Raw genomic sequence first — 22,999 nt, 5'->3', positions numbered from 1 at the left:
AATCGTTTGAACTCCGATTTCGCGGGCTTTTTTTCATCGCGTTTTTTCAACTTTATTACTGAATTTGCACTTTTTTTCGGTAAGTGCATACCTAAAGGTATCAGAATCTGCAAAGTTGTGTTTTACGTTGCATGTGACCTTTAAACCATATTGTTTGTGTTTCACAAATGGTGACTAGATTTTTAACACCGATCTTACATTCACCACCAAAACAAGCACGCGGTCACTGCAAACGTAGACAGACAGTCACCCTATCACTGCACTCACAGGCGATCGATTCATAGGGTATGCCCCTATACTACTATAAGGACAAGGTAATTCACCCGCCATATTCGATACTTCGATAAACTTCGTTTCTCGCTAATTTCTCGCTTGACATGGACAAACATGGATATAATCCGCGATGTAGGTATTTCCTTTTGCTCTACAACTATGGCCCCCCTTTATAAAAACGTTTTATTTTGCCTTATTACGCCATTTTGACCGCTTATTCACCGGTATCGCATTTCCGAATGCAATCGAGCTCTCTGATTGGTCCACATTACGATCACAACACAACGCACATGGCAAGGTTGGAAATGTCACCACGTTAAATGTTCAAGGTACTTATCGATGTCATATGCTTGGAAATGTATTCTGTAAACGCTGAACAGACACTTGCATGTGAATTGATAAAAATGCTCAAAGGTCAAAATGTAGTTGTTTTAGGACAGACTGGCACTGGAAAATCTCTTCTCATAAGGGAAACTTCCGTCTTACTGAAATACGATACCGGTGAATAAGCGGTCAAAACGGTGTACTAAGGCAAAATAAAAGGCTTTTATGAAGGTGAGCCATAGTTGTAGAGCAAGAGGGAATACCAGCTAGAGTGCAGTTTACCGGGCGCGCTACCCGGGGACTGCTGAGCGTTTGCTAATGAGCGCGCTGCTGTATCCTTAGCCCTTGGAATACCTACATCGCGGATCATATTCATGTTTATCCATGTCAAGCGAGAAATTAACGAGAATGGAAGTTTATCGACAGATCCCACAACATGAATATATGCTTTACAATGTAAAATAAAAACCGTTCTTTGTAGGCATTTCGAACAAGCGCAGCTTTCGCTCTTTTCTCATTTTGAAGCCAAAGGCAGTGTGGCTCTTGTATTGCCGGCGCGCGAAATATTGATACACTTGTAACGATCAGTAGAATTTGACAAAGTAATCAGTCACGCGACAGATGTTCATTGGGTACTATGAATCACTGACTGGGAATACTATTCACTCATAGCCCGTCAATACGTAATAAGATCTTGGGTGCTGTCAGGGTGTGAATCATATTACCTTCGTCAGAAACGCTAAAAGATAATAGTGTTACTTTACGCTGAAAACGTCCATCATCGAACCAACTCACTTTTACAATTTGAGTTTCTAAAATGGAATAGAAAATGAACTGTTAAACTAAATATTCCACAAGTCGCAGGACTGAGAAATTCCACTCTTGTGTTGTCCAATTACGTTCTTCTCATCCGATCTTTATTTTACTATTACTGTGATTATTATTATTACTTAATTAAAATAATAACAGAACAATAGACATGAGGAGATAAGACGGGTGAGAATCGGTCTTCAATAACCCATGCTTGTCGCAAGTGCGACTAATGGGATCGGGAGGTCAGGCTTGTTGACTTGGTTGTCAAATGTCATCGGTTCCCAATTGATTAGATCGATGATCTTGTTGGTAATCACTAGATTGTCTGGTTCTAATCACTAGATTGTCTGGTTCAGACACGATTATCTGTAAACCGACGCCATATCGCTAGAGTACTGCTGAATGCGATATCAGTAATCTATCAATGAATAAACCAATCAATCAATCGGTATCACTATTAGTATTACGCACTGTCCAGGAACAACACACAACCCAGGAAAAGCAGTTTATTTTAACGTCACATTCGGTGACGTGCGTTTTCTAACATACATTTCCTTGCCATATATAGTGCTCAACTTTCAAAGACATGTCACTACTATCCACTAAGTGATAACACGATGTCTCTAAATGCAACACGGCAACATTTCTTTGTAGCCCTTTAGGGTTTGATTTGTTAATGTCCCGTGTTATTCCTTGCTTCAAAGATGGACTGGTTACAGGGCTGTCTGCATGAACCAAACACCCTCAGTAACCCAGGGTAATGTAGCTCACCTTGATAACGATAAATACCCTGATCCCTTTCGCCATTGTCATCGCCACCGTCACTGCCCGTCCCGCACAGGATTTCTTATATTCACGATATCCATCTCAAATAGCTACATTTAGCGTTGTGTCATAGGCTGCTCTGGTTGATTTGAAATTCTTAAGATGACGCCCCCTCCCCTCACACTCACACACTCACACACACACACTCACTCACACACACACACACACACACACACACACACACACACACACACACACACACACACACACACACACACCAAAAACAAAACAAAACAGTACCAAGAAGAGAAAAGCCAAAAATAACAACTCCATCAATAAGTGAGGAAGTGTGTGACTACTTTTACACAGATTTAGCAGCTTTTCAGCAATATCACGACGGAGACCACCAGAAATGGGCATTGTACCTATGGGAATCGAACACAAGTGACGGGCTGGCGCTTTAACCATTAGGCTACTCAACCGCTCCCCCTAGATTTAGCATCATGTCTTTGAAATCAGGCACAATGGTACGAAAAAGGCTATGCCCAGGGTATATATCATGATTTGATGGAAATATAATTCCCTGGCCAAGCGAGGATGGACCCCGAGAGATCGCTGCTTAAGTTAAGACTGTCCCACCATCGCCAACGTGGTGGACATGATATAAGTAGAACTCAACCGCCTTCATGTCACGGCCTTGAATGTAATGAAACGTCAGGGGAAGATCACTAATGTTCATCGCTCCCTGCAACAGACAAGGCATGAGTGAGTGAATGTATTTTGACGCCACAGTCGGCGACATTCCATTAATATCACAGCAGTCACTTAGTAATCGAGTTTTGAAGCAGTCATTGGCGACAGGAAATAAAACACGTGAAGATCAAGGTTACAATTGATCTTCAATAACCCATGCTTGTCGCAAAAGGCGACTAACAGGATCTGGTGATCATACTTGTTGACTTGGTTGAGCCATGTCATTGTATCCCAGCTGCGTAGATCGATGTTTGATCACTGGTTTGTCTGGTCCAGACTCGATTATTTACAAACCGCCTCCGCATAGCTGGAATAGTGATGAGTGTGGCGTAAAACTAAACTCACTCACACTCATAGGGAGCCAAATATAAGTCCTGTTGATAACATTTTTTTTCTCCCAAAGAAACAAATAAACAAACATTCCTCTTCGATCCGATCGACCTTTCAGCCAATATGTTTCCCCAAGTAGAAAATTAATACATACCTGATTCTCTTAGATCCAGTATCAGTGAAATCACATGCCAAATTTCGAAATCTTTTATTGTACCAATCGTATTCCTCAAGCATCTTGGCTCTGCTCCATCAAGCGTATCCCCTAATAAGGGATATTGCAGGGACCGGCTTCGACCCTTACTAACTCACTAAGACACCTGACGATTTGGATTAGAACAGATCTCCAGCAACCTATGCTTGCCGTAAGAGGCGGATAGCACGATCGGGTGATCAGGCTCTCTGACATGGCTGACACATGTCATCGTATCACGGATCGATGCTCTTGATCACTGGATTGTCTGGTCTAGACTCGATCATTTACAGACCGCCTCCTTAGAGCTGGAGAATTGTGATGTGAAACAACAAAACAACCGTGTTTACATATTAGTAGTATTTTGTGAACGGCAAACAAACAAACTGTCTCACGTGTCTTATACTCACAGTTCTGTAGCCATAGGCAGACACGGAGTTGAGATATCTGTCCCCAGCTTCCATGTGGGTGAGGGGATGGTAGGCGTGGAACCGGGTCCTGTTCTTCTCGTCCAGCGTGCTGACCAGCTTGACTCCCAAGTTGTACATGCAGTGTCCCATAGCAACGTCCTCGATGCCCCCGTGATAAGGGCACGATGTCTTATTCCTTCCACGCTCACCAAATCTTTTCAGTGCCTCTTTACTCAACACATATCCAGCACCTCCGCTGTTGTATCCTTGGGGTGTGACTCTCGAAAATGTACCTCCGAAATATAGTCCGCGATTCTTATCAAACTTTGACAGGTAATACTTGAGATTGTCAACGATGACATATGTGTCATCGTCCGCCTTTAGAAACCAATCTGCTTGGTTGAAATAATGTTGATAGACATAACGGAAAGCGCTGAAGGTTTTGTCACTGAGATGACGTCGTCCTTCTGAAACGTTGAGACCGATGACTGACAAGGCTTTATTTTCTAACGAGCTGAAGAACAGGAGTACGTCACATCTCTTTCCCCATGTCTCTCTGACATATCTAGCCTTCTTCTGTAAGTTGGTGGGCATCGTCATCACCCAGCAGAGAAGACGGACTCTGCTCAGACGTTCCGCCACAGACCTACCTGAAGCATGCAGATGGTGGTAATGTCAAAAACGTTTGTTGCTCAGCGCCTCGCTCGGCAATATAAGACCCGTAAGTACAAACCAAGTTAACGTTTCATACCTTTTGGAATGGTCTCATGGTTGTCTGTTGAGAGTACCGAACAGAAAAAAACTTTTCTATTTCCCCATCCCTAAATTTGCCAATAGTTAGACTGTCAACAGCTGTGACAGAAAAGCATGTTTGTACACCTGGTCCAGTCTAATAGAGTTATATTTGGTGGTCGCGCAATTTGGAAACCAGAACTGGTTCTTGTCACTGGAAATCTATTACCGGAAGTAATCTGGTAATCTTGTAATATCTCGTTTATGTCAAGTTGGCGAGCGCAATGGGAGCCGGGAGCCAGCTTAGGACCGGATATAGCTCCTCGCAAGATTTACAGAGCCCACTTCAGTGCTACCACGCCGGTCTGTACATAATCAAGTCGTAAGATCCGGGGACTGACACCATGAGCATCGATCTACCCATGAGATATGAGGCACCAAGCCAGCACATGTATTTGTTCCACCTCGACCTTCCCAGCCCCCTCTGTAAATAGACCAGAGTACATCAGGGTGAGAAATGGTCTTCAGTAACAAATGCTTGTTGTAAGAAGCGACTAACGGGATTCGGAAGAGAAGAAAAATGGGATCTCCGACCAGCTGGGTGTTTTTTGATATATGTCACTGTAACCCAAATGCGTAGATGGATGCTCATGCTTTTGAACACTGGGCTGTGATCATCAAACCAGCCAACGTCTGTCTCTGTCTCTCTCTGTCTCTCTCTCTCGTTTACCTCCATGACATGCCTGAAAGCCTCCTCGATCAAAGCTTGTAAGAGACGTCATGTTTCTCCGGAGCGGGCTTGACAGTAACACAGCCAGTGACATCACAATCACCACTAGGCAGATCACCACCCCTTGCATCCATTTTATAGTCATGTTGTATAGTTGGTGGGTGGTACACCCTCAACCTGAAACATATTAACACAGCTGTGAGCCAGTCATCAATGGCCTCGATGTAAGTGAGTTAATATGACTTTACGCAATGTACCATCATATGATATCATTATGACAGCGGGGATTCTCGGGAATAGGCTTCACACATTGTATCCAAATAGGGAATCGAACACGGGACATCAGAATGACGAACGGACGCTTTAACCATTAGGCTATACCACACCGCCCATCCAATACCATATGTGTCCGTCGATCCTCCTAATGCATTATGCATATCCAGAAGCATTTCAAATTTTCTGCTCAGTCCACAGATTCAGATTAAGGAGGTCGCGGATAGGCAAGATATCTAAGCCGTGGCATTACTGGAACATTGCTAAAAGCGTAAACTCTTACATACATGCTCATTCACTCACTCACTCAGATAACCATATACTGCCCTCTAAAATGAGTGAGTGAGTTTAGTTTTACGCTGCGCTCAGCAATATTCCAGCTATATTGCAGCAGTCTGTAAATAAGCGAATCTGGATCAGACAATCCAATCATCAATAGCATGGACATCGATCTGCGCAATTGGGAAACGATGACATGTGTCAACCAAGTCAGTGAGCCTCATCACCCGATCCCGTTAGTCGACTCTTACGACAAGCATAGTCGCCTTTTATGGCAAGCATGGGCTGCTGAAGGCCTATTCTATCCTGACCTTCACGTGCTCACTAAATTGATTAAAAAAGACGTTTTCATGGAAGACATCAGAGTTATCACGTTTATCTATACAAGGGTGAAATGTCTGTAGCCCATTTCTGGAGACATTGCTGCAATATAGCTGAAAAATTTCTCCCCCCATCATTCACAATTTACTCACTTACTAACTACATTCTTGACCATTTCTTGTTATTCTGGGACAAACAGGAGCGTTTTTTTGCAGGTTAAGAACAGCCTTGAAAGTGACCAAACTTATCCTTGGTCTTCGAATATGTACAATTTTGAAAGAAACAATAAATCTTTACAGAAAGCCAAGTGAGAACGGAGAAAAAAAGACCACAAGGAAGGGCAAATGATGCAATTCATGGACTGTGAGGTAGAATAGGGAGCAGTCCCACCAAGGACCGCAACTCTGCACAGCTAACTACGGCGCCTGAGACGACTGAGCGCAGGTAAACTGTAGCAGAACAACAGAACTGCACAACAGAAAGAAAATGAATCGAAAGTTGTCAGGGGAATGGAGGCGAAGAGGGGTCTGATATACTTAAAATGACACGTGCCCTTAAAATGTTAAAAACTATGTTTCACTTGAGTAATTACTAAATATGGGGTAGGAAGCCTGCGAGTAGAACCCAGTGAGGAAATAGGTGTGTACCTTTGATGGTGGCGATATTCTATTAGGCAAGAACAATATTTTTCTAACCGAAGCGGGACACGTAAGATGCCAACCCTCGCACGCATAGAAGAGGACTAGTTATTTTCTCTCTGTTGCGCAACCCTTTGCGATACAGTTTGCCTGAAATCGACAGACGACAGATACTATGTACAGGCTTTCTGCTAAACAAACATAACTGGGCAACGCTGAACCCGAGCATTTTGTGCAGTCCGTGCTGTAAGTGGCAGGAGCTCGAAATAAGGTTTCATGGGTTCAGGGACCAGAAAGCTGTACCTGACTCGCTGTCAACGGATCCATCTCGTCTTACACACGCCTACAGTTATACTGTTCAGAGGAATGCCCCCTTGCTCGAGGGAGCAGCCCCTTCCAATAATATGGTCGCCATTTTGAGGAACATACCACCGATATACCGTGTATTGAATCCAGTATTTTTTTACCATTCTGAACCGCCATTATTTAAAAGACACTGACACCATTTAAAGAACAAATCTATATATATTCGGCCATAAGTGATGCAACTATACCCGCCTGAAAATGAAATTGTTCAACGTTGCCTCTTCCTTCAAAGCACTTGAACAGCCCCGGCGCCTCTTCGTGATGTCAGTCCACAGCCGAAAGGACATGTGTAATCCCCGAGAATTGTCAAGCCCATGCGTGGTCTGTGAGTGAGATGGTGTGTGGGTGAATGAGTGAGTGAGGGAGCGTGCAATTGTTGAACATGTGCATGCGAGGGACGACTCTCTGGTAAAGCAGACAGTGAGTTTGCGTAAAGACAGTGATTTCGCCCGAAGGTGTCAAAAACTTACCTGCGTTAAAGGTTGATACTTGTTGTTTCCCTGCCTGGAGACGGGCATTTAGGGCAAACTGGTCGGCTTAATTTAAAGTGGGGGTTTGTATGCAATTCGGCTATCACCAATACTTATGAAAACTTAGAAGGAACATTGTCGTGTTGTCGCCCTTACAAAACAAGGAAACAGTGTCAAAATCCGACAAAGCACGGTGATACGATGGCGCGACATTTTGGCAACTTGTATTGTCTCTCACTTTGATCATTTTGTATTACACAAAAGGGCCACAATATCACTGGATTGTCTGGTCATGACTCAATTATTTACCGATCGCCCTGATTTAGCTGGAACATTGCTCTCGTTAACTAACGAACAAACCCATTCGCAGTCCAGGTAGAATTCTACTTCCTTTGACACCAAACACATTAGGGGTGTCCATCCAAATACAAATAGATATTGGCTTTTTCAGTTACTCATGCTTGACGGAAGAGACTACTAACGGAATCGAGTGGTCAGACTCACCGACTTAATTGATTGACACGTAATCGTATCCCAAGTGCGTAGAGATTGCGTAGATCGATGCTCATGCTATTGATCACTGGCTTGTCTCTCCCTTGCGAAGATCCAGATCAGAATTGGACTCAAGTAAACCCATGAAGGTCTGGGTAGAATAGGCCTTCAGCATGCTTGTCATAAAAGGCGAGTATGCTTGTCGTAAGAGGCGAGTATGCTTGTCATAAAAGGCGAGTATGCTTGTCGTAAGAGGCGACTAACGGGATCGGTTGGTCAGATTCACTGACTTGGTTGACACATGTCATCGTATCCTATAGGTACGTATATCGATGCTCATGTTGTTGATCACTGAATTGTGTGGTCCGATGTGCTGATAGCTCTCCGTGTATATTTATCATTTATTTTTTTCAAAGAAACAAACCAGTCTGAGTAAAGGTCGCTTAAATGAGCAGTATTCTTGCAATATCAAGACCGAAGTGTTCTGGTTGATGTGCTGGTCGACGTTATACCATTGTTCCCTGATTATCACTGCGTAGGGACATCATAAATGGGCTTCACATGTTGTACCAATGTGTAAATCGAACCACAGTCTTCGGCGTGACGAGCGAACATTTTACCTGTTAGACTACCCCACCACAGGCCTGGTCTCAGAGGTGAAACCCGTAATCACACCTGTGTTGTCGGTAAAGATAAATGGGACGAACTGAGCCTCGAACCCACAATCACCGGTTCCTAGTGTGCTCAAGGTAGGCAACTCTGCAAAATGACAGGGTTCCCAGTGCCAAGCTACCACTTTTGTGAATATTTAGCTGATAATTGTGGTAACGTACTTCAGTACTGAGACCTCTTTAGTACCGAAAGTAAAGATTGTATACTGCTAGACACATATTAGATGATCCTGCGCACAAAACGCATTTGTGACAAGAGAGGCGGTACAACGAATTGGGCCAGTACAGTTGGTAGCTAACCGTGACATGAAATCAACACCGCATATTCGTTCGAATGATAAGACTGCAATTTCAGGCATAAGATACTGATATTCCACGCTAACCTTTAGTTAAGACGAAGACAAATAGATGATTGGGGCATTGACAAGCATTTTAGATATTCAACAATTTTGTTAAAAAACACCCAGGAAAATGTTATTTGCTTCGTGAAATGGATCGGTGGTCCTAAACATATTTGCTCAGTATATTGTGTTGGTTCAATTCGTTGGGATTGTACCTGTTCCCAAATTGAGTGTGCTATAACAATTCATGCGTGAAACGCACGGGGAAAATGAACTTCTCGATATTTATCAGACAACCTGTCTCCCTCTTGTTTCAAGTGGATCGTTCTATGGGGGCGTTCCCAAGTATGCAAATTGGGGTCATTTGTCAGGTCATGGATCATCTTATATGTGTTCACCAGTAGATATGACATTTACCTTTGTTTTCACTGTAGGGCAACACACACCGGACTCATTGTGGGCAATATTGGCCGACTCGTGCATTTTGGGGGACATATTTAGCCCAACACTTGCTCGCATTTCTTGGGATTTACATGTCACGAACTATGCACGCTTTTCTCTCGACTTACTTGAGGTAGCTGCGCTCAGTGTCTTGTGGGATGTGAAATACAAGCACTTTTTCAGATAAACTGATTTTGACGATTTGATACACGTGAGAGTGTAAACAATGTGAGAATTGCATTAATACAAAAGCCTAACTGTGAGAGTGATTGAGTGGGGTATAGCCACTTTTCTAAAAGTGAGGTAAAATACACATAACTCGCTCAAAACAAGAGACCAGTTTGTTTGAGCATGTTTTATTCTATAGAGTATAGGCTGTTTGCCGTGAATACGTACCGATACATTTCACTTTAACCAAAAAACGTCAATCAAATAAAGCGAAATAAAGATTGAAAATCCTCCTAATTTACCTTGCAAACTGAAAATTTAAATCTTAGAATTTTATTCAATATAGGTTTAAAGTTGTTTAACCAACGGTCACACTTTCAACTGGCTATTATTGGTTTATATTTGAAGGGGGTATGCACACTAAATGAAACACCGAAAACAAGGAAGGTTGGTCTAAGTTAACGCTCATCGCGTACCGCACGTGCATTTGTTTCACTGTTCAAACTATTGCGCTTACTCCCTTGTAACACAAACCAATACTCGCGATGTTTTAGCATCATGGTTTTTTAAACAACTTTTATCCTAATTTGATTTTAATTTTCAGTTGGCAAGGTAAAATTATGACGATTTGCAATTTTAATTTCGCTCTATTTGAATTCACTCTTTGCTTAAAGTGAAATGTTGAAAGGGCTTAAGCACACACTATGTAACTTCATACCGCCCACGTCCTTCAGAAACGTGAACAATCCAATATTATTCATTAATCGAAGCGCTTACTTCTAACAATGTATTTTTACACAATGACTAACGATGTTTTCACTAATAGTATTTGGCAGAGAAAGGTTGCCGTGAAGAAAGATGTCAATATTTAAGCGACTTGTAGATAGCTCAAATTCTTGCTTCGTATCGAAACGGCTCCTAACAAATTTTGGGCATTTTAAAAAAGAAATGGTATGCATCTTCCACTGGAGCACCACAATTGCAAATTTTACTCAAATTTTAATATTTGTATATGTTTACACAAGGGGCAGTGGGACAGCCGAGTGGTTAAGCGTCCGCTTGTCCCACCGAAGACCAGGTTTCGATTTCCCACATAGGTACAGTGTGAAGCCAATGCATGTCTTGTTTCTCCATCCATGCTATTGCAAATAGCGGCATAAGAATGCTAAATAAACTCACAATATTTCCATCTATTTGGATATGGCACCACTTGCAATGGATTTATTCTGCTGTCGAAGGGCCATTATGAATACATGGGAATACTTAATTTATTATTAACACTCATTGCTAACGCTGGACACATGCACATGCCGATGTTCATAGAATTCAACAAGTGTAGACTTTATTTCAAACCTTTCCAACTTGGAAGTGCGATATTTAATGCATCATATCATGACATTGTGTACATGTATATAGGGTTACTATATTTCCGATCAGTACAGATTCTTGTGTTTTAAGGTGGTTGAGTCCCATCAAGGATTCGATGCCACGCACAAAGTCAGCGATCTAACCCACTCAGCCACCACTGCTTCCACTAAAATGGAAGTCTCGCAGCTTAGAGCAAAGATCACATAATGTTTGTTCCCCTCTGACAGGGGCCGTGGGGGAAGCCCAGTGGTTAAAGCGTTGACTCGTCAAGCTGAAGACCCGGGTTCGATTCTTCACAAGGGTACAAAGTGTGAAGCCTATTTCTGCTGTCCCCAGCTGTGATATTCCTGGAATATTGCTAAAACCATACTCATTCACATGGGCACGACAGCTATTACCGATGCTACGAATAAGACATGAACCTTCAGAAAGTGGTGAAATAAACAGTCATGCTATGTTTATGATAAAACCTTTTCCCCCGGAATCCTAAATGGGACCAGAATGAATACATTAAAAGTGTAATCCTAACTATGACAAATATACTGCATTTGACCTGTTTCTTAAAGGCATTTTGTTTTGATGGTGTTCCTATTGCAGTTTAAGACAGGTAAGATGGCAACTTTGGACTTGTGCGAGGAGGAACGGAGGGATATTATGACAAATAACAGCACGTCACAACGCAACACAACACAACACACCAGGCGATACCATACCAAACGAAACCATACCACACCAGACCACACCACACCACACCACACCAGACGATACCACGCCACACCACACCAGACGACACCACGCCTTGCCACACTCACTGTACCTACACTGACATTTAGATGATATATGTGAACTCATACGGTGGTCGTCTTCGAATAAAGTTTAAAATAATAATATCTAATTACAACATAGCAAAATAGTCAGTGTAGCATTTTAATGGACCATTGATCTCTGTATTCTTGACCATATGTTACTGAATTTTATTACAAGCGGTGACGTGTTGGAATATATAATCCATCACTGTAATTCACACCCCAGGGCTCTTCATAATAAGTGATCATATTACTGGTCTATATAACATAGCCCTTGCCTATTCTGCATACACAATTGATCATCACAGAGGCGATGGGGTAGGCTTGTGGTTAACGCGTTCAGTCGTCACCCCGAGGACCTGTGTTCGATTCCCGGCATGGCTACAATGTGTGAATCCCATTTCTGGAGTCCCCCGATGTGATATTGCTGGAATTTCTGGAAGCGGCGTAAAACAAAAGTCATGCGCTGATCATTATATACAGCTTGTAAGAACACCTACACGATCGACACTTACTGATTCAGTTCGACTGTTTAACTTCAGATATCTTGTCTGCTTCTTAAGTATTTCAAATCAATCAGAAGAAAGCGGTGGAAGAGCTAAAACGAAGTTTATTTTTTTCCATTTGGTATTTTTTCACTCTTTGCTTAAGTCATTAAAAGAAGCTGAAAGAAATGTCAACAGTCTGTCACCCAAAGCAGCCCTCGAAAGTCTAGAATCAGTGACAAGTCTATACTACCAAAGGTTCTCCTGAAAATTAAGAAAGTCGTTGGTCTCCTTTTTATCGTATTTTAGTTTAACTTAATTTGTTTTTCTGTTAAATTTGACATGTACTAGATATTGGTCTAAAATGGTCTAAAATTGCAGCTAATACTGTACATGCAAAGGCATATGAAAGTAAAGAAATGCAACCCTTCTCGGAAATGTTGGTCCCGTGCTAAGCTTTGACCCGATGCACATTATATTAACAAAAGACTGATATGTTACAAAAACCCACCAGGCCAAGCTATCATATAATATATATTGTAACAAAAATTCACGTCTGATCTTGGCTTCAAGTACAGAGATAATCAAGCTCTCAGCCATCACAGTGATTCCAGCCTTATGCTGTATTTAATTAAGGTGACATGCCTTAGTGCAGTCTGCTTCCAAGCTACAGTATCAATAATAACAGTAATGACTCACAGTCACAGTTGCCAATCGCACCTCATGTATGATTTATCGCCAGTAGTAAATATTACAGTTCGCAGTTTATTTAATGCTTGACAGTCGCTGATTGTCTTCCCGATCTGGGGTATCCAAGGCCATTCCGACATGCTAAGTTTACATCATTAAGTTACAGTCTCAGCTGAGGGTTTCTTATACAGGGGGTTATTGGAATCGTCTAAAGCCGAGACATACGCTTTCGATCCACATCGTAACTGATATTTAGCTTCATTCTCTCTGGTATCACATTTTGACAGCTGTCGAATGTGTGGCCTTCTTGTCATTCATTCCGGGTCACGTGACTTCCGGAATGTGTTGTTTACATTATCTGGAATGTTAACACTTTCAAGTTTCGAAGTCTATTGTACGGCTAATTCATTTAACAGCCCAGGGGTCTCAAATGAGATTGGCATACAGTATTGCAAGGCTGTTCGGGAAGTGATGGAATAGCTTCCAGATCATGGTTTGGTAATGGAAGCGCTGGATGTGGTGGTATAGGGCATCACTTGTCGGTGGCATCAACTCAGGTTTGAAAGATTTCTCAAACAACATCCTACGCACTGCGTTCACTCTTTGAACATTATGAACACCGTATTCCTTGCACACAAATTCCTCAGCACATCTGGTCTTGTCTTGGTACAGATATTCGGCACCTGAATCCTTGAGGAGATGATGATGGTTGAGAAATACCTTCCAGGCTGATCTCTTGGTATGACCGCAAAAGTAGGATGTGGAATCACATCCTGTTAATCCATGAAATGGCAACGATCCAACAGAATGTGTTGGCAGTTTCGCGTAAACTTTACCAACTGGAATGTATTTTCTTTTAGGAGCAGTTCCTGTCAACATGCATATGTTGTCAGCTTTAAGAGATGGAAAGTGAGCCAGGAGAAGCAGAAAGACATCTGTATGGCAGCAACTACAATTGTGCCAGTTGTGATGTTCATGGCATGAAGGATGAGCAGTGTATCAGCCTCCTCATGAATTGACCAAATTTGATCCAGGTTAATAGTGGACTTAGAGTACTTGAGTGCTTTCTCATCGGCAAAGCCGCCAGCTACAACTATGTCTTTATCATGTGGAGCATTTGCCAGTAAGTCTTCAGACAAGAAGCAAGCAAGGTCAACTTTGTTGTCAGGAAGAGCTATAAAATTGGTCCAGGAGTGGGGAAGTGGCACATCTCTGCCTTCCACGATACGCCGTATTGCCCTTGTTGTTTGGGATCTTCACTGTCTGGTTTGAGGTTTTATGGATTCATCTTTGTATCTTTCAAACACAACATCAATGCGATCATATGCTGCACCTGATCTGAAGATGGAGCTGCTGAACGCATCTGTGAGATCGTCAAACGATCTGCGGCTTCCCAATAACCAGAATCCGCGCCTGTCCATCTATAAGTAGAGATGCGAAACTTCCAACTAAGTCAATCCTGACAGGACAATCCACATCTGAGATTAAGTTAACAGCCAACATTGATTTATTCCCTGTCCTCAGAGAACCGTTGGTTTCAGCAAGAGCTACAGGCACTGACATAAGTTCATGCTTTAAGATGCCGTCACAGTCAACAACACGTCCCGTTGCATATGAGATGATGAGACGTTGGAGAACGTTTCTGTCTGCCTTCATCACAGTTCAACATCATATAGGTTTTTAAATGTTGAACAATTGTTCCTTGGTAGTGGGTTGTATATGGTTTGTCTTCCAGGTGATTCTGTGCTGCTGAGTAGTCGACAGCTTACAAAGTCATCTAGCTGTTGCTGACCAAGAACTCTTGCATCAAGTAAGGATTTCTGTATCTTTTCAGTTGCAAGGTCTTTTGTGGCAATGGTTTGCAAGACGTTTGGCTGGACATTAGACGCGAAGACTTGAAAACTCTGTAATATGTTTACAAGAGTGTTCTCGTCTGCATTGTCTCGATGTTGCCGTGCCGGTTTTGCTTTATTGTGGCTGAGAATATCCTTAGGGTGAATTTGAAAGATATCATGGGTATCAGCTACAATGTGAGATCTGAGATTGTAAGATAATGCCCTTGTTACGTCCTTGTGATATATTTTCACTATACTCCGTCTCCGAACTCTGGTATTTATTTTGTCACATTTTGTGACTGGTAGCAGCATCCATTTATTTTTGTAGTTTGTCGCCTGATATTTTACGACTAGTCTTTGGCCGTTCCGTTACAATATTCTATCATGCGGCAAGGTAGTTCTTTAATCAATGTCTTTTTCCCTGGATTGAATTTGTAAGAAAGACACTAAATGACTGTGGTTTAACCGAAATACTTTATAATCAATTTCTCTGTACAACTAAGTTTCTCTTCTTTAAGATTGAGCAGATCCTCAAAGACCAATTCTTACAATACGGCATACCTCCATGATACATAGCTCAAAATCTTCCTTTTATCGTATTCTGAAAAACAATATAGAATTCGAGAGATATCTCATTCTGCCAAAACATACCTATATCCCGATTTTAAGTACAAGTAACCATCACCTCCCCATAGAAATTGACCGTTGTGCAAATGTTCCTAGAGAATACCGTCTATTCACTATATGTAACTCTCATGCAGTGGGAGACGAATTCCTTTATCTGTTCACATGCGATGCTCTATCACAGCATAGACAAACATATTTACCTTCTTACCTGAATTCAGCATCCTCGTACTCGTGAAGGTCCGGGGTAGAATAGGCCTTCAGGAACCCATGCTTGCCATAACAGGTGACCATGCTTGTCGTAAGAGGCGACTAACGGGATCGGGTTGTCAGGCTCGTTGACTTGGTTGACACACGTCATCAGTTCCCAGTTGCGCAGACTGTTGCTCATGTTGTTAATCACTGGATTGCCTGGTCCAGACTTGATTATTTATAGAATTCCGCCATATAGATGGAATATTCCTGATTTGCGCCGTAAAACTCAACTCACTCACACAATATCCTCGTGGAAAGTCGTCAAACTGTTCTGCAGTCTAAACACTCTTGCTATGTACATTAATATAACATTTAAGTTTAGATAGATACTTTAACTTTTGCTTCTTTTTCGCTTTTATCTGTCATCTTGACATGTATATATCAAGATATCTATTATATATATTTATATTTATTTGTATTCTCATGTACCACCGTTGGTGGTGTTTTGAGTAATAAGTTGAATTGAACTTGACCTGTGCAAGGAGGAGAGGGGCAGAGGGGTAGCCTAACAGTTTTAGCGTTTGGTCGTCACGCCCAAATACCTAAAGGGATCATATCCCAGTTAATCATATCCCAGTTGCGAAGTTCGATGCTCGTTGATCACTGGATTGCCTGGTACAATTTACAATTTATTATTTACAGACCCCCACCATGTAGCTGGAATATTGCTGAGTGCGGCTTTAAACAACAACTATCCAACCTGCTTGATTTTAATGACTGAGAGACTCAATACAGTGTATCACCCTACCGTATGTCTGTCACCGTGCTGTCACAGACACCGTGCAGTGTCGTCCTTGTTTCCTGCTGGTGCATTGACAAGCATTATATGCATTCAAAAAGGGCATTAGATACTATCGGGTGATCGAAACCTCCAGATGGTTTTTTTTCTCTCTCAACTAATTTTGCCCATATGAAAGTATTCCACGCTGGCTTTTGGAAGGTGTTGTTTACCAAAAGTATATGCTTTGATTTCGATGGATTTGAGACGGGTAAGTACTTGTGATAATTATTGTGCGTGCCAGCTTTTGCGGTGTATGCATTGTGCGTGTCGGTGTACAAAAACTATACGAATAGTCCCAATGTTGCTACAGAAAACATTTACACCTTGAGTTTAATCTTGAACGATATATTTCAACTGATTTCAAACACTCGTATACCATTTGAATGTTGATGTTCATTTAGAGTTACGAAAAGATGATTGCAGAAAGTAAAACCTTGAGAGAGGTCTTACTAATTAAAAGTAAAATCTGTCCCTACAAAACAAAACCCTCAAATGCAGTTATTCTGGAAAAACAAGGTATGACCAAATATATAGTGGGATGCACACTTCAGATTTATATTTACCGAAAATTGAAATTGATTTCAACCCTTTACGTACTGTATTGCTATTTCAAAAACGAATCACGGTATAACGAGGTCTGTTCGGACTCTACATGGCTGCACTGCAAATTCCTTTCGTTGGACGAGTAATTAATTAATCCTTGCTGTTCCCGCTAGGTTCATATATTTTTCATGAACCCTAGAGTCTAATTAGAAAACTTTTGACCTCGAAACACAAATCCTAAAGCGGGCACAATACCAAGTGTAGGTGGGTAGGGTAGAGGGACGGCGGGCAACAATGTATGAGCTCAATTAGACAATCCTGTTTTACATTTAGTTTCAAAGCGCGAGTAACCTAAATTACTACTTGGATTACCATGTGTCTACCACTAACAAACTGTGGTGACCCCACACGATTTTCTGGCTCGCAATGTCACATTCCAGTCGCGACCTTCTCGTGTTATTCCAGGACAAACCGAATCGCGACTGTTATGCCCATTTTTTAAAAAAATTTGGTGACAGCCTATATAGGTGGATTACGCAGACACCATTCCATCTGCGTGACCTTGATCTTAAGGGTCAGAATGACACTTTGACCACTTTTCAAACCGCGATGTCTCAATAAAACGGAAGTTGCGTCCAGTGTCTTCAGTTATGTGTACAGCCTACATTAGGTGATTGCGCAGATACCAGTCATCAAAAGTTGTAAATTTTACAGGTTACTTTTTGTACATAGAAGTACTGACTTACAGGTTGTTCAGCCTGACCTGGGCTACTCTACATATGCATGACCCGGGAGGTCAAACGGCTGGTTGAGTTAACTTCATTGAATAGGGGAGCTCGCTGCCTAAAATCCCGAACAGGAAACATTAAACTATCTGCAGCTAATTGAAAAGTTTGCACATGGCTGACGATTTCTCGACACTGAGATGTCAAACGCCGACCTGGTCTCGGCTGTTCGGAGATGTTAACAATCACGTGACGAAGGCGCGCCCCTTCACAATAATAGACCCAACCAGTTGTGACACGGTAACGCAATGCATTTGTATTGACTTGATCGTGTCAAACTGAACAACCTGTAACACTTTTAATGCCATATGCCCACATTGCAGCCCTGAAATCCACACCTAATTACATATCATTGCAGCACACATTAATAACTAAAATATGGAATAAAGGGTAATCACACAGGGTACCCAGATCTCTGTAAACTGATGGCATATTCTACAATACCTAATAATTAACGAACAAAAGACTGAAAGGAACGTCTATCTGATCGGGCAACATTGCACACTTACTAGTACTGAAGCTCACGTTTGACACCAAGTCGATGTAATTCTAATACAATTAAAAGTGAGTAATGGAGTCAAACTCGGTTTGATATTCCCTTGGAACTGTAAATGTATTAATTTCATGGTTAATCAGAAATAAAGCGATCTTTCTGACTGACTAACCGTGTTGTCGCAATGATTAAACCGAGTACTTCTGAACAAACCTGGTGCTATCATTTACATCATGTAAATTTCACGTGCAATATCTGAATATTCATATGAATTTAAGAATACAACTCCTGAATATTAATGCTTAAACTGAACAAACCATGTTTTATGCTTATATACAGATGTGTGTAGACATATTTGTAGAGTTTTGTTGAGAGCCTTAAGTCCAGGTGCTAAAAATTTTAAATTAAAAATGTGGTCATACTTGGAAGAAAAAAGTAAAATTTTGTGCAAATTTAGAGATTACATAAATGGAATCATTTCATGTTTGGAGAACAGGACATTGCATGTGACGGAATCTAACAGAAAGACATATCTACTGTCGAGGTGATGATCTGGAGAGGACTTCAGCACTGCAGAGAAGGTTTGGCAGTAGGCAAAATAATGTGGTTCAGGGACAGCGAGACAGACTATTCCAACTCTTGCACTAGTTCTCACTGACATGTCAGCATTCCGCTTGCCAATAACTTGGGCCTACATTTATTCGAAGTCATTGAGAGCGCTCACTCACTAGATTCACTCACATGTCATGTCATATTTCCTTTCCTGAGAGAAAATATTTTTACTTTTGTAGAAAACCAGTGTCTTAATCCCTTAAATCAATACAGTTGTAACGGCATCGAAGTAATTTTGCCTAGACCAGCAGGTCGAACTTATAGGACGACCCCCGTCTATTTCTTATCGTCCGCCTAACTAATGACGCCAAGGACAATCATCGTTCCATTGGGGATGACACGGTTTACCCTCACTTTGCCACCAAGGATTAACATGCATTTGTATTAACAATGTTTATACAAGCACATGGGTGGTGTCAAAATCTCATTGGTGTCAAATCGGGTGTACATATTTCACTTTGAAGTTAGTGTCATGGCCTGAGATATATTAACTGAATTGGTCAAAATGAAAATAATCAAATAATCGAATTTGTGTTATTTAGTTGTTTAGTTGATAATTAGTTATAAAAAACTAAACGACTGAAAGTTTCATTTCAACATGTGAAATGCACCAAACAGTCGTGGTGACATATCACTGTTTCAAGTACAGAGTGAACTTGAAATCTATACAGACATATGACGTTAAAGAAAATACATATTGTTTAAACCAAATCATATAAAAAGGTAAACAATAACATTTTACCTGTGTTTATGCATTGAAAATAAAGTGCTACTGAATGAAATGGCATGGATGTTTTTATCTTCATGTGATTCAGTTTGAAGCTTGATGGTGTGGATATTGGAATAAATTGTTGAGATACCCCTGGTGACTTCTGTTGTTAGCATCACGCTTGACGGCATCAAACATTGTGACCAAATGTCATTGGTGGGTGAGTGAGAAGATCCTGAAGATACATCCCCTCTAAGAACCATAAGACGTAATCCGCTCACGTCAAGTAGCGGGTTAATAACAGAAGTGCCTCCACGTCATCGTTTGCCAAACAGAACTTTCCGAAATCGCCGTAAAGGTGCCGTTTGAAGAGCCAGACGAGCTGTCAGACATCCGTTATTATCCCCAGAGCTGGAATTTGACACCACAGCGTAGTGTCCACTGCTCCGACTAATGACGATTTCTTTTGAATACATGCCACGTTTTTATTGCCCTCCTTGGCGCGATTAAGGCGAAGCGGGTGATATAGTATTTGGCTCCGTCCGTACGTCCGTATCAATTGGAATACCTTATGAACCGTTGACTATAGATTCTTTTCATATATAGTACTAAGGTTTATCTCAGCAGAGACCATATAATAGAGGGACGGCCCTCTCCAACAGTTTATCATTAAACATCAGCGCTACGGTCTGGCATGTAACTGATACACAGCGACACCCTGCTGCTAACTTCCGGTAACCGGAACACATGCGCAGCAGATGCGCAGACATTCGCAAATGAGCACTCTGGTAACCACGTAAACAATATTGCGTAATATCCAGACCGAGAGTTAATTCCTTAGATGGGTTTCACTGGGTGCGACTGACAGTCAAAGATTACATGAACTGCTCCAATAAACTGATTACAATAATCGTAATCTCTATCTTGTCTCTCCGAAGATGTCAACTTTTCAATTTTCGCACGTCAACTGACAAAATCGCTGAAAATGTGTATCGTTCGCGAAATCCGTGCCGTTTTAGGCCAGCCATGTAACACTACTGTTGTCAATATCCCCGATGTTCGCTGAACTTCATCACATAACCTCTAGATTTTTTTTAAGTATCCGTTGCCACTGGTTGGTGGTTCACTAAATGACGCTATTAGTCTCTGATTTTGATTTCATATTAATTTGCGTAACTTTATGAAGCTGATAGTCCCAACGAAACATGAATTCACGTTATCCACGAACGTTACAGTGATGTTTGTTTGAATGCCAGTTTGGGGCTGACAGTGATAATGCTTTCGAAGCCGTACGGAGACATACGCACATTATAATATGTTGTTTTTTTTGCAAAGGAAAGCTACTCAGAACTACTAAGGCCACGAGGACCATTTTCACAAACGTCAATGTACATTACATACAGTAACCGTGTATAGTTGATTTTGTGACCATTTGACCGTTTCTTTCACAGTAGATTGAGAGGGAATGAAACAAAGACTTGAGAACTTGAACTTGTGATATAAAGGTCGTGAAGCATCCCCCAAACACACCACCCGTTGAAATTAATTATTTTCATAGGGTTCATAACTTTAATTTTATCATGACACTTACTATGAAAACTTTGTCACATACCTTTCCGAAAATACCGGAATTGCAACTGACAGGGACTGTGCAGGTGTGATTGTGATTGTAATGTTATGTTATATAAAAGAACAATAAATGTATATGTATGTATATGTATTGCTAAATACAACTATTTAGATAATATTCTTTCAAGCTTTCATTAAAAACAAATATGAATGTCAGTTGTTTGAAATTGAGACTAACACTAAAGAATATACTAATTTTTAAAAATATTAAAACATGAAATGAAAAATATTAAATCTGTACACAACTTCGTCCAGGGATATCTTTAAGAGAATAACCATCAAGCCACACATTTTCAAACCTGATGAAAAACACAGTTCAAAGGTGTTGCCTCTTGCAAGTGAAGTTCAAATGATGGATGCCTGAAAGATAGTGTATTTGCAACCCTATGATGGATGCATCACAGTCAGGTTCAATACTTGGTCATGATCTGATTCAAATCGTAAAAGCCCTTAGTAGAGATTCCCATGTCACAAACGATTTTATAGTTGAAGACAAAACCAAGTTATCGGGACAGTCAATTTCTTTATTTATTTCATAGTTATTGTGACAATAAAGTTACACTATGTGTTCAATGGGTTTTGCCATTGAAGCTCATTATCAAGCTCTGGAGAGGTTCTTTGGATCATATATCATCAGATGTGCATACAGGAAGATTTTATTTAGAGTATGCACACCTGTATAGAAAGTCAGCAGCCATCACAGACTTATTCACATCTTCGCCCAGTTTTTGCTAAACCACAGAATTAATGGCAGAACCGCCATCATAATCTGTCTGATCCTGCTGGCATGGGGTGTCCGTGCGTTCATCAGTGAGGTCAATGAAGAATGACTTCCACTGTTTATCACACAGTGCATCTATTGAACTGGAAAAAGGAGATGAACAATTTTGATATTAAAGAAAAAATAACATGAATTCAGTGCTCTAAATACTTGTTGAAATTATGTGATAGCTGGATGTCAATGCTCTTTCAAACAAGATCTCTTTACTTACTCTCAAGATGGGAATATTGCACTTAATTAACACTGTATCTTTCCTTACATAAGAAAAGAAGCAATATTAATTCTTGACTATATAAACGTTTTGATATTTCAAACTTTTTTCTGCAGATAACGGATAATACAAATACCTATAGAATAAATAAATACCAATATCTACAAATTATCAACTTTTTATCAACAATTTCATCCAATAAAATGATTTCTTTGGTGTGCACCCTTAGTTAACAGAAACACCATTTTGAATATATTACTTCCATTATTACTTACCTGCAATCATCAGGAACTGTTCATTGAACTTTCTTTTTCCTGGGCATCTACAAGACAAAATAATAAGTTTATGCTATAATTGGTGTAATGATATAAGTATAAAGTTGAATAAGGTAACTTAAATAATAATTAAACTTCATTAAGAAGAAAAATGATGAAAAAAGTAAAATATATTATTTCATGAAAAATAAGGATATTTGCTACAAGCATAATCATCACAATGAACAAAAATGGAAATATGTACAATTATTTACAACCCATAAGTGCATGAGACTTTTGAAGAATTGACTAAACATATATTCGGGTCATATTAACAAACAAAATTAATGTTGTG

The 22,999-nt window shown here is 40.8% G+C and overlaps 1 protein-coding gene across 3 annotated transcripts; it reads right to left on the bottom strand.

Moving 5' to 3' along the window:
* Positions 1-1,902: 1,902 nt before the first annotated feature.
* LOC137272489 (glycoprotein-N-acetylgalactosamine 3-beta-galactosyltransferase 1-like) lies at positions 1,903-7,555 on the bottom strand. 3 transcript variants are annotated; one of them, XM_067804871.1, is made up of 4 exons: positions 7,393-7,555; positions 5,324-5,500; positions 3,862-4,511; positions 1,903-2,920 (listed from the first exon to the last, which is right to left on the bottom strand). In XM_067804871.1, the coding sequence occupies exons 2-4, from the start codon at positions 5,466-5,468 to the stop codon at positions 2,795-2,797; spliced, it is 921 nt and encodes a 306-aa protein (XP_067660972.1). In that variant the 5' UTR covers positions 5,469-5,500; positions 7,393-7,555; the 3' UTR covers positions 1,903-2,794. The 3 variants fall into 3 exon arrangements, with proteins under 3 accessions (XP_067660972.1, XP_067660973.1, XP_067660974.1); XM_067804872.1 differs by having other exon boundaries at positions 7,389-7,531; XM_067804873.1 differs by lacking the exon at positions 7,393-7,555 and adding an exon at positions 6,844-6,940.
* Positions 7,556-22,999: the final 15,444 nt, after the last annotated feature.

The sequence above is a fragment of the Haliotis asinina genome, chromosome 2 (genome assembly GCF_037392515.1).
Source record: "Haliotis asinina isolate JCU_RB_2024 chromosome 2, JCU_Hal_asi_v2, whole genome shotgun sequence".
NCBI lineage: Eukaryota > Metazoa > Mollusca > Gastropoda > Lepetellida > Haliotidae > Haliotis > Haliotis asinina.
This window is presented reverse-complemented; position numbering and strand designations above follow the sequence as displayed.

Excerpts from the sequence above, each read along its gene's own strand:
- LOC137272489 (XM_067804871.1), bottom strand. The coding sequence starts at position 5,468 with ATGACTATAAAATGGATGCAAGGGGTGGTGATCTGCCTAGTGGTGATT. Across the intron at positions 4,512-5,323 it reads CTTTCAGGCATGTCATGGAG|GTAGGTCTGTGGCGGAACGT; the intron begins GTAAACGAGAGA and ends TGCATGCTTCAG. Across the intron at positions 2,921-3,861 it reads CTGCCTATGGCTACAGAACT|GGAGCGATGAACATTAGTGA; the intron begins GTGAGTATAAGA and ends TGTCTGTTGCAG.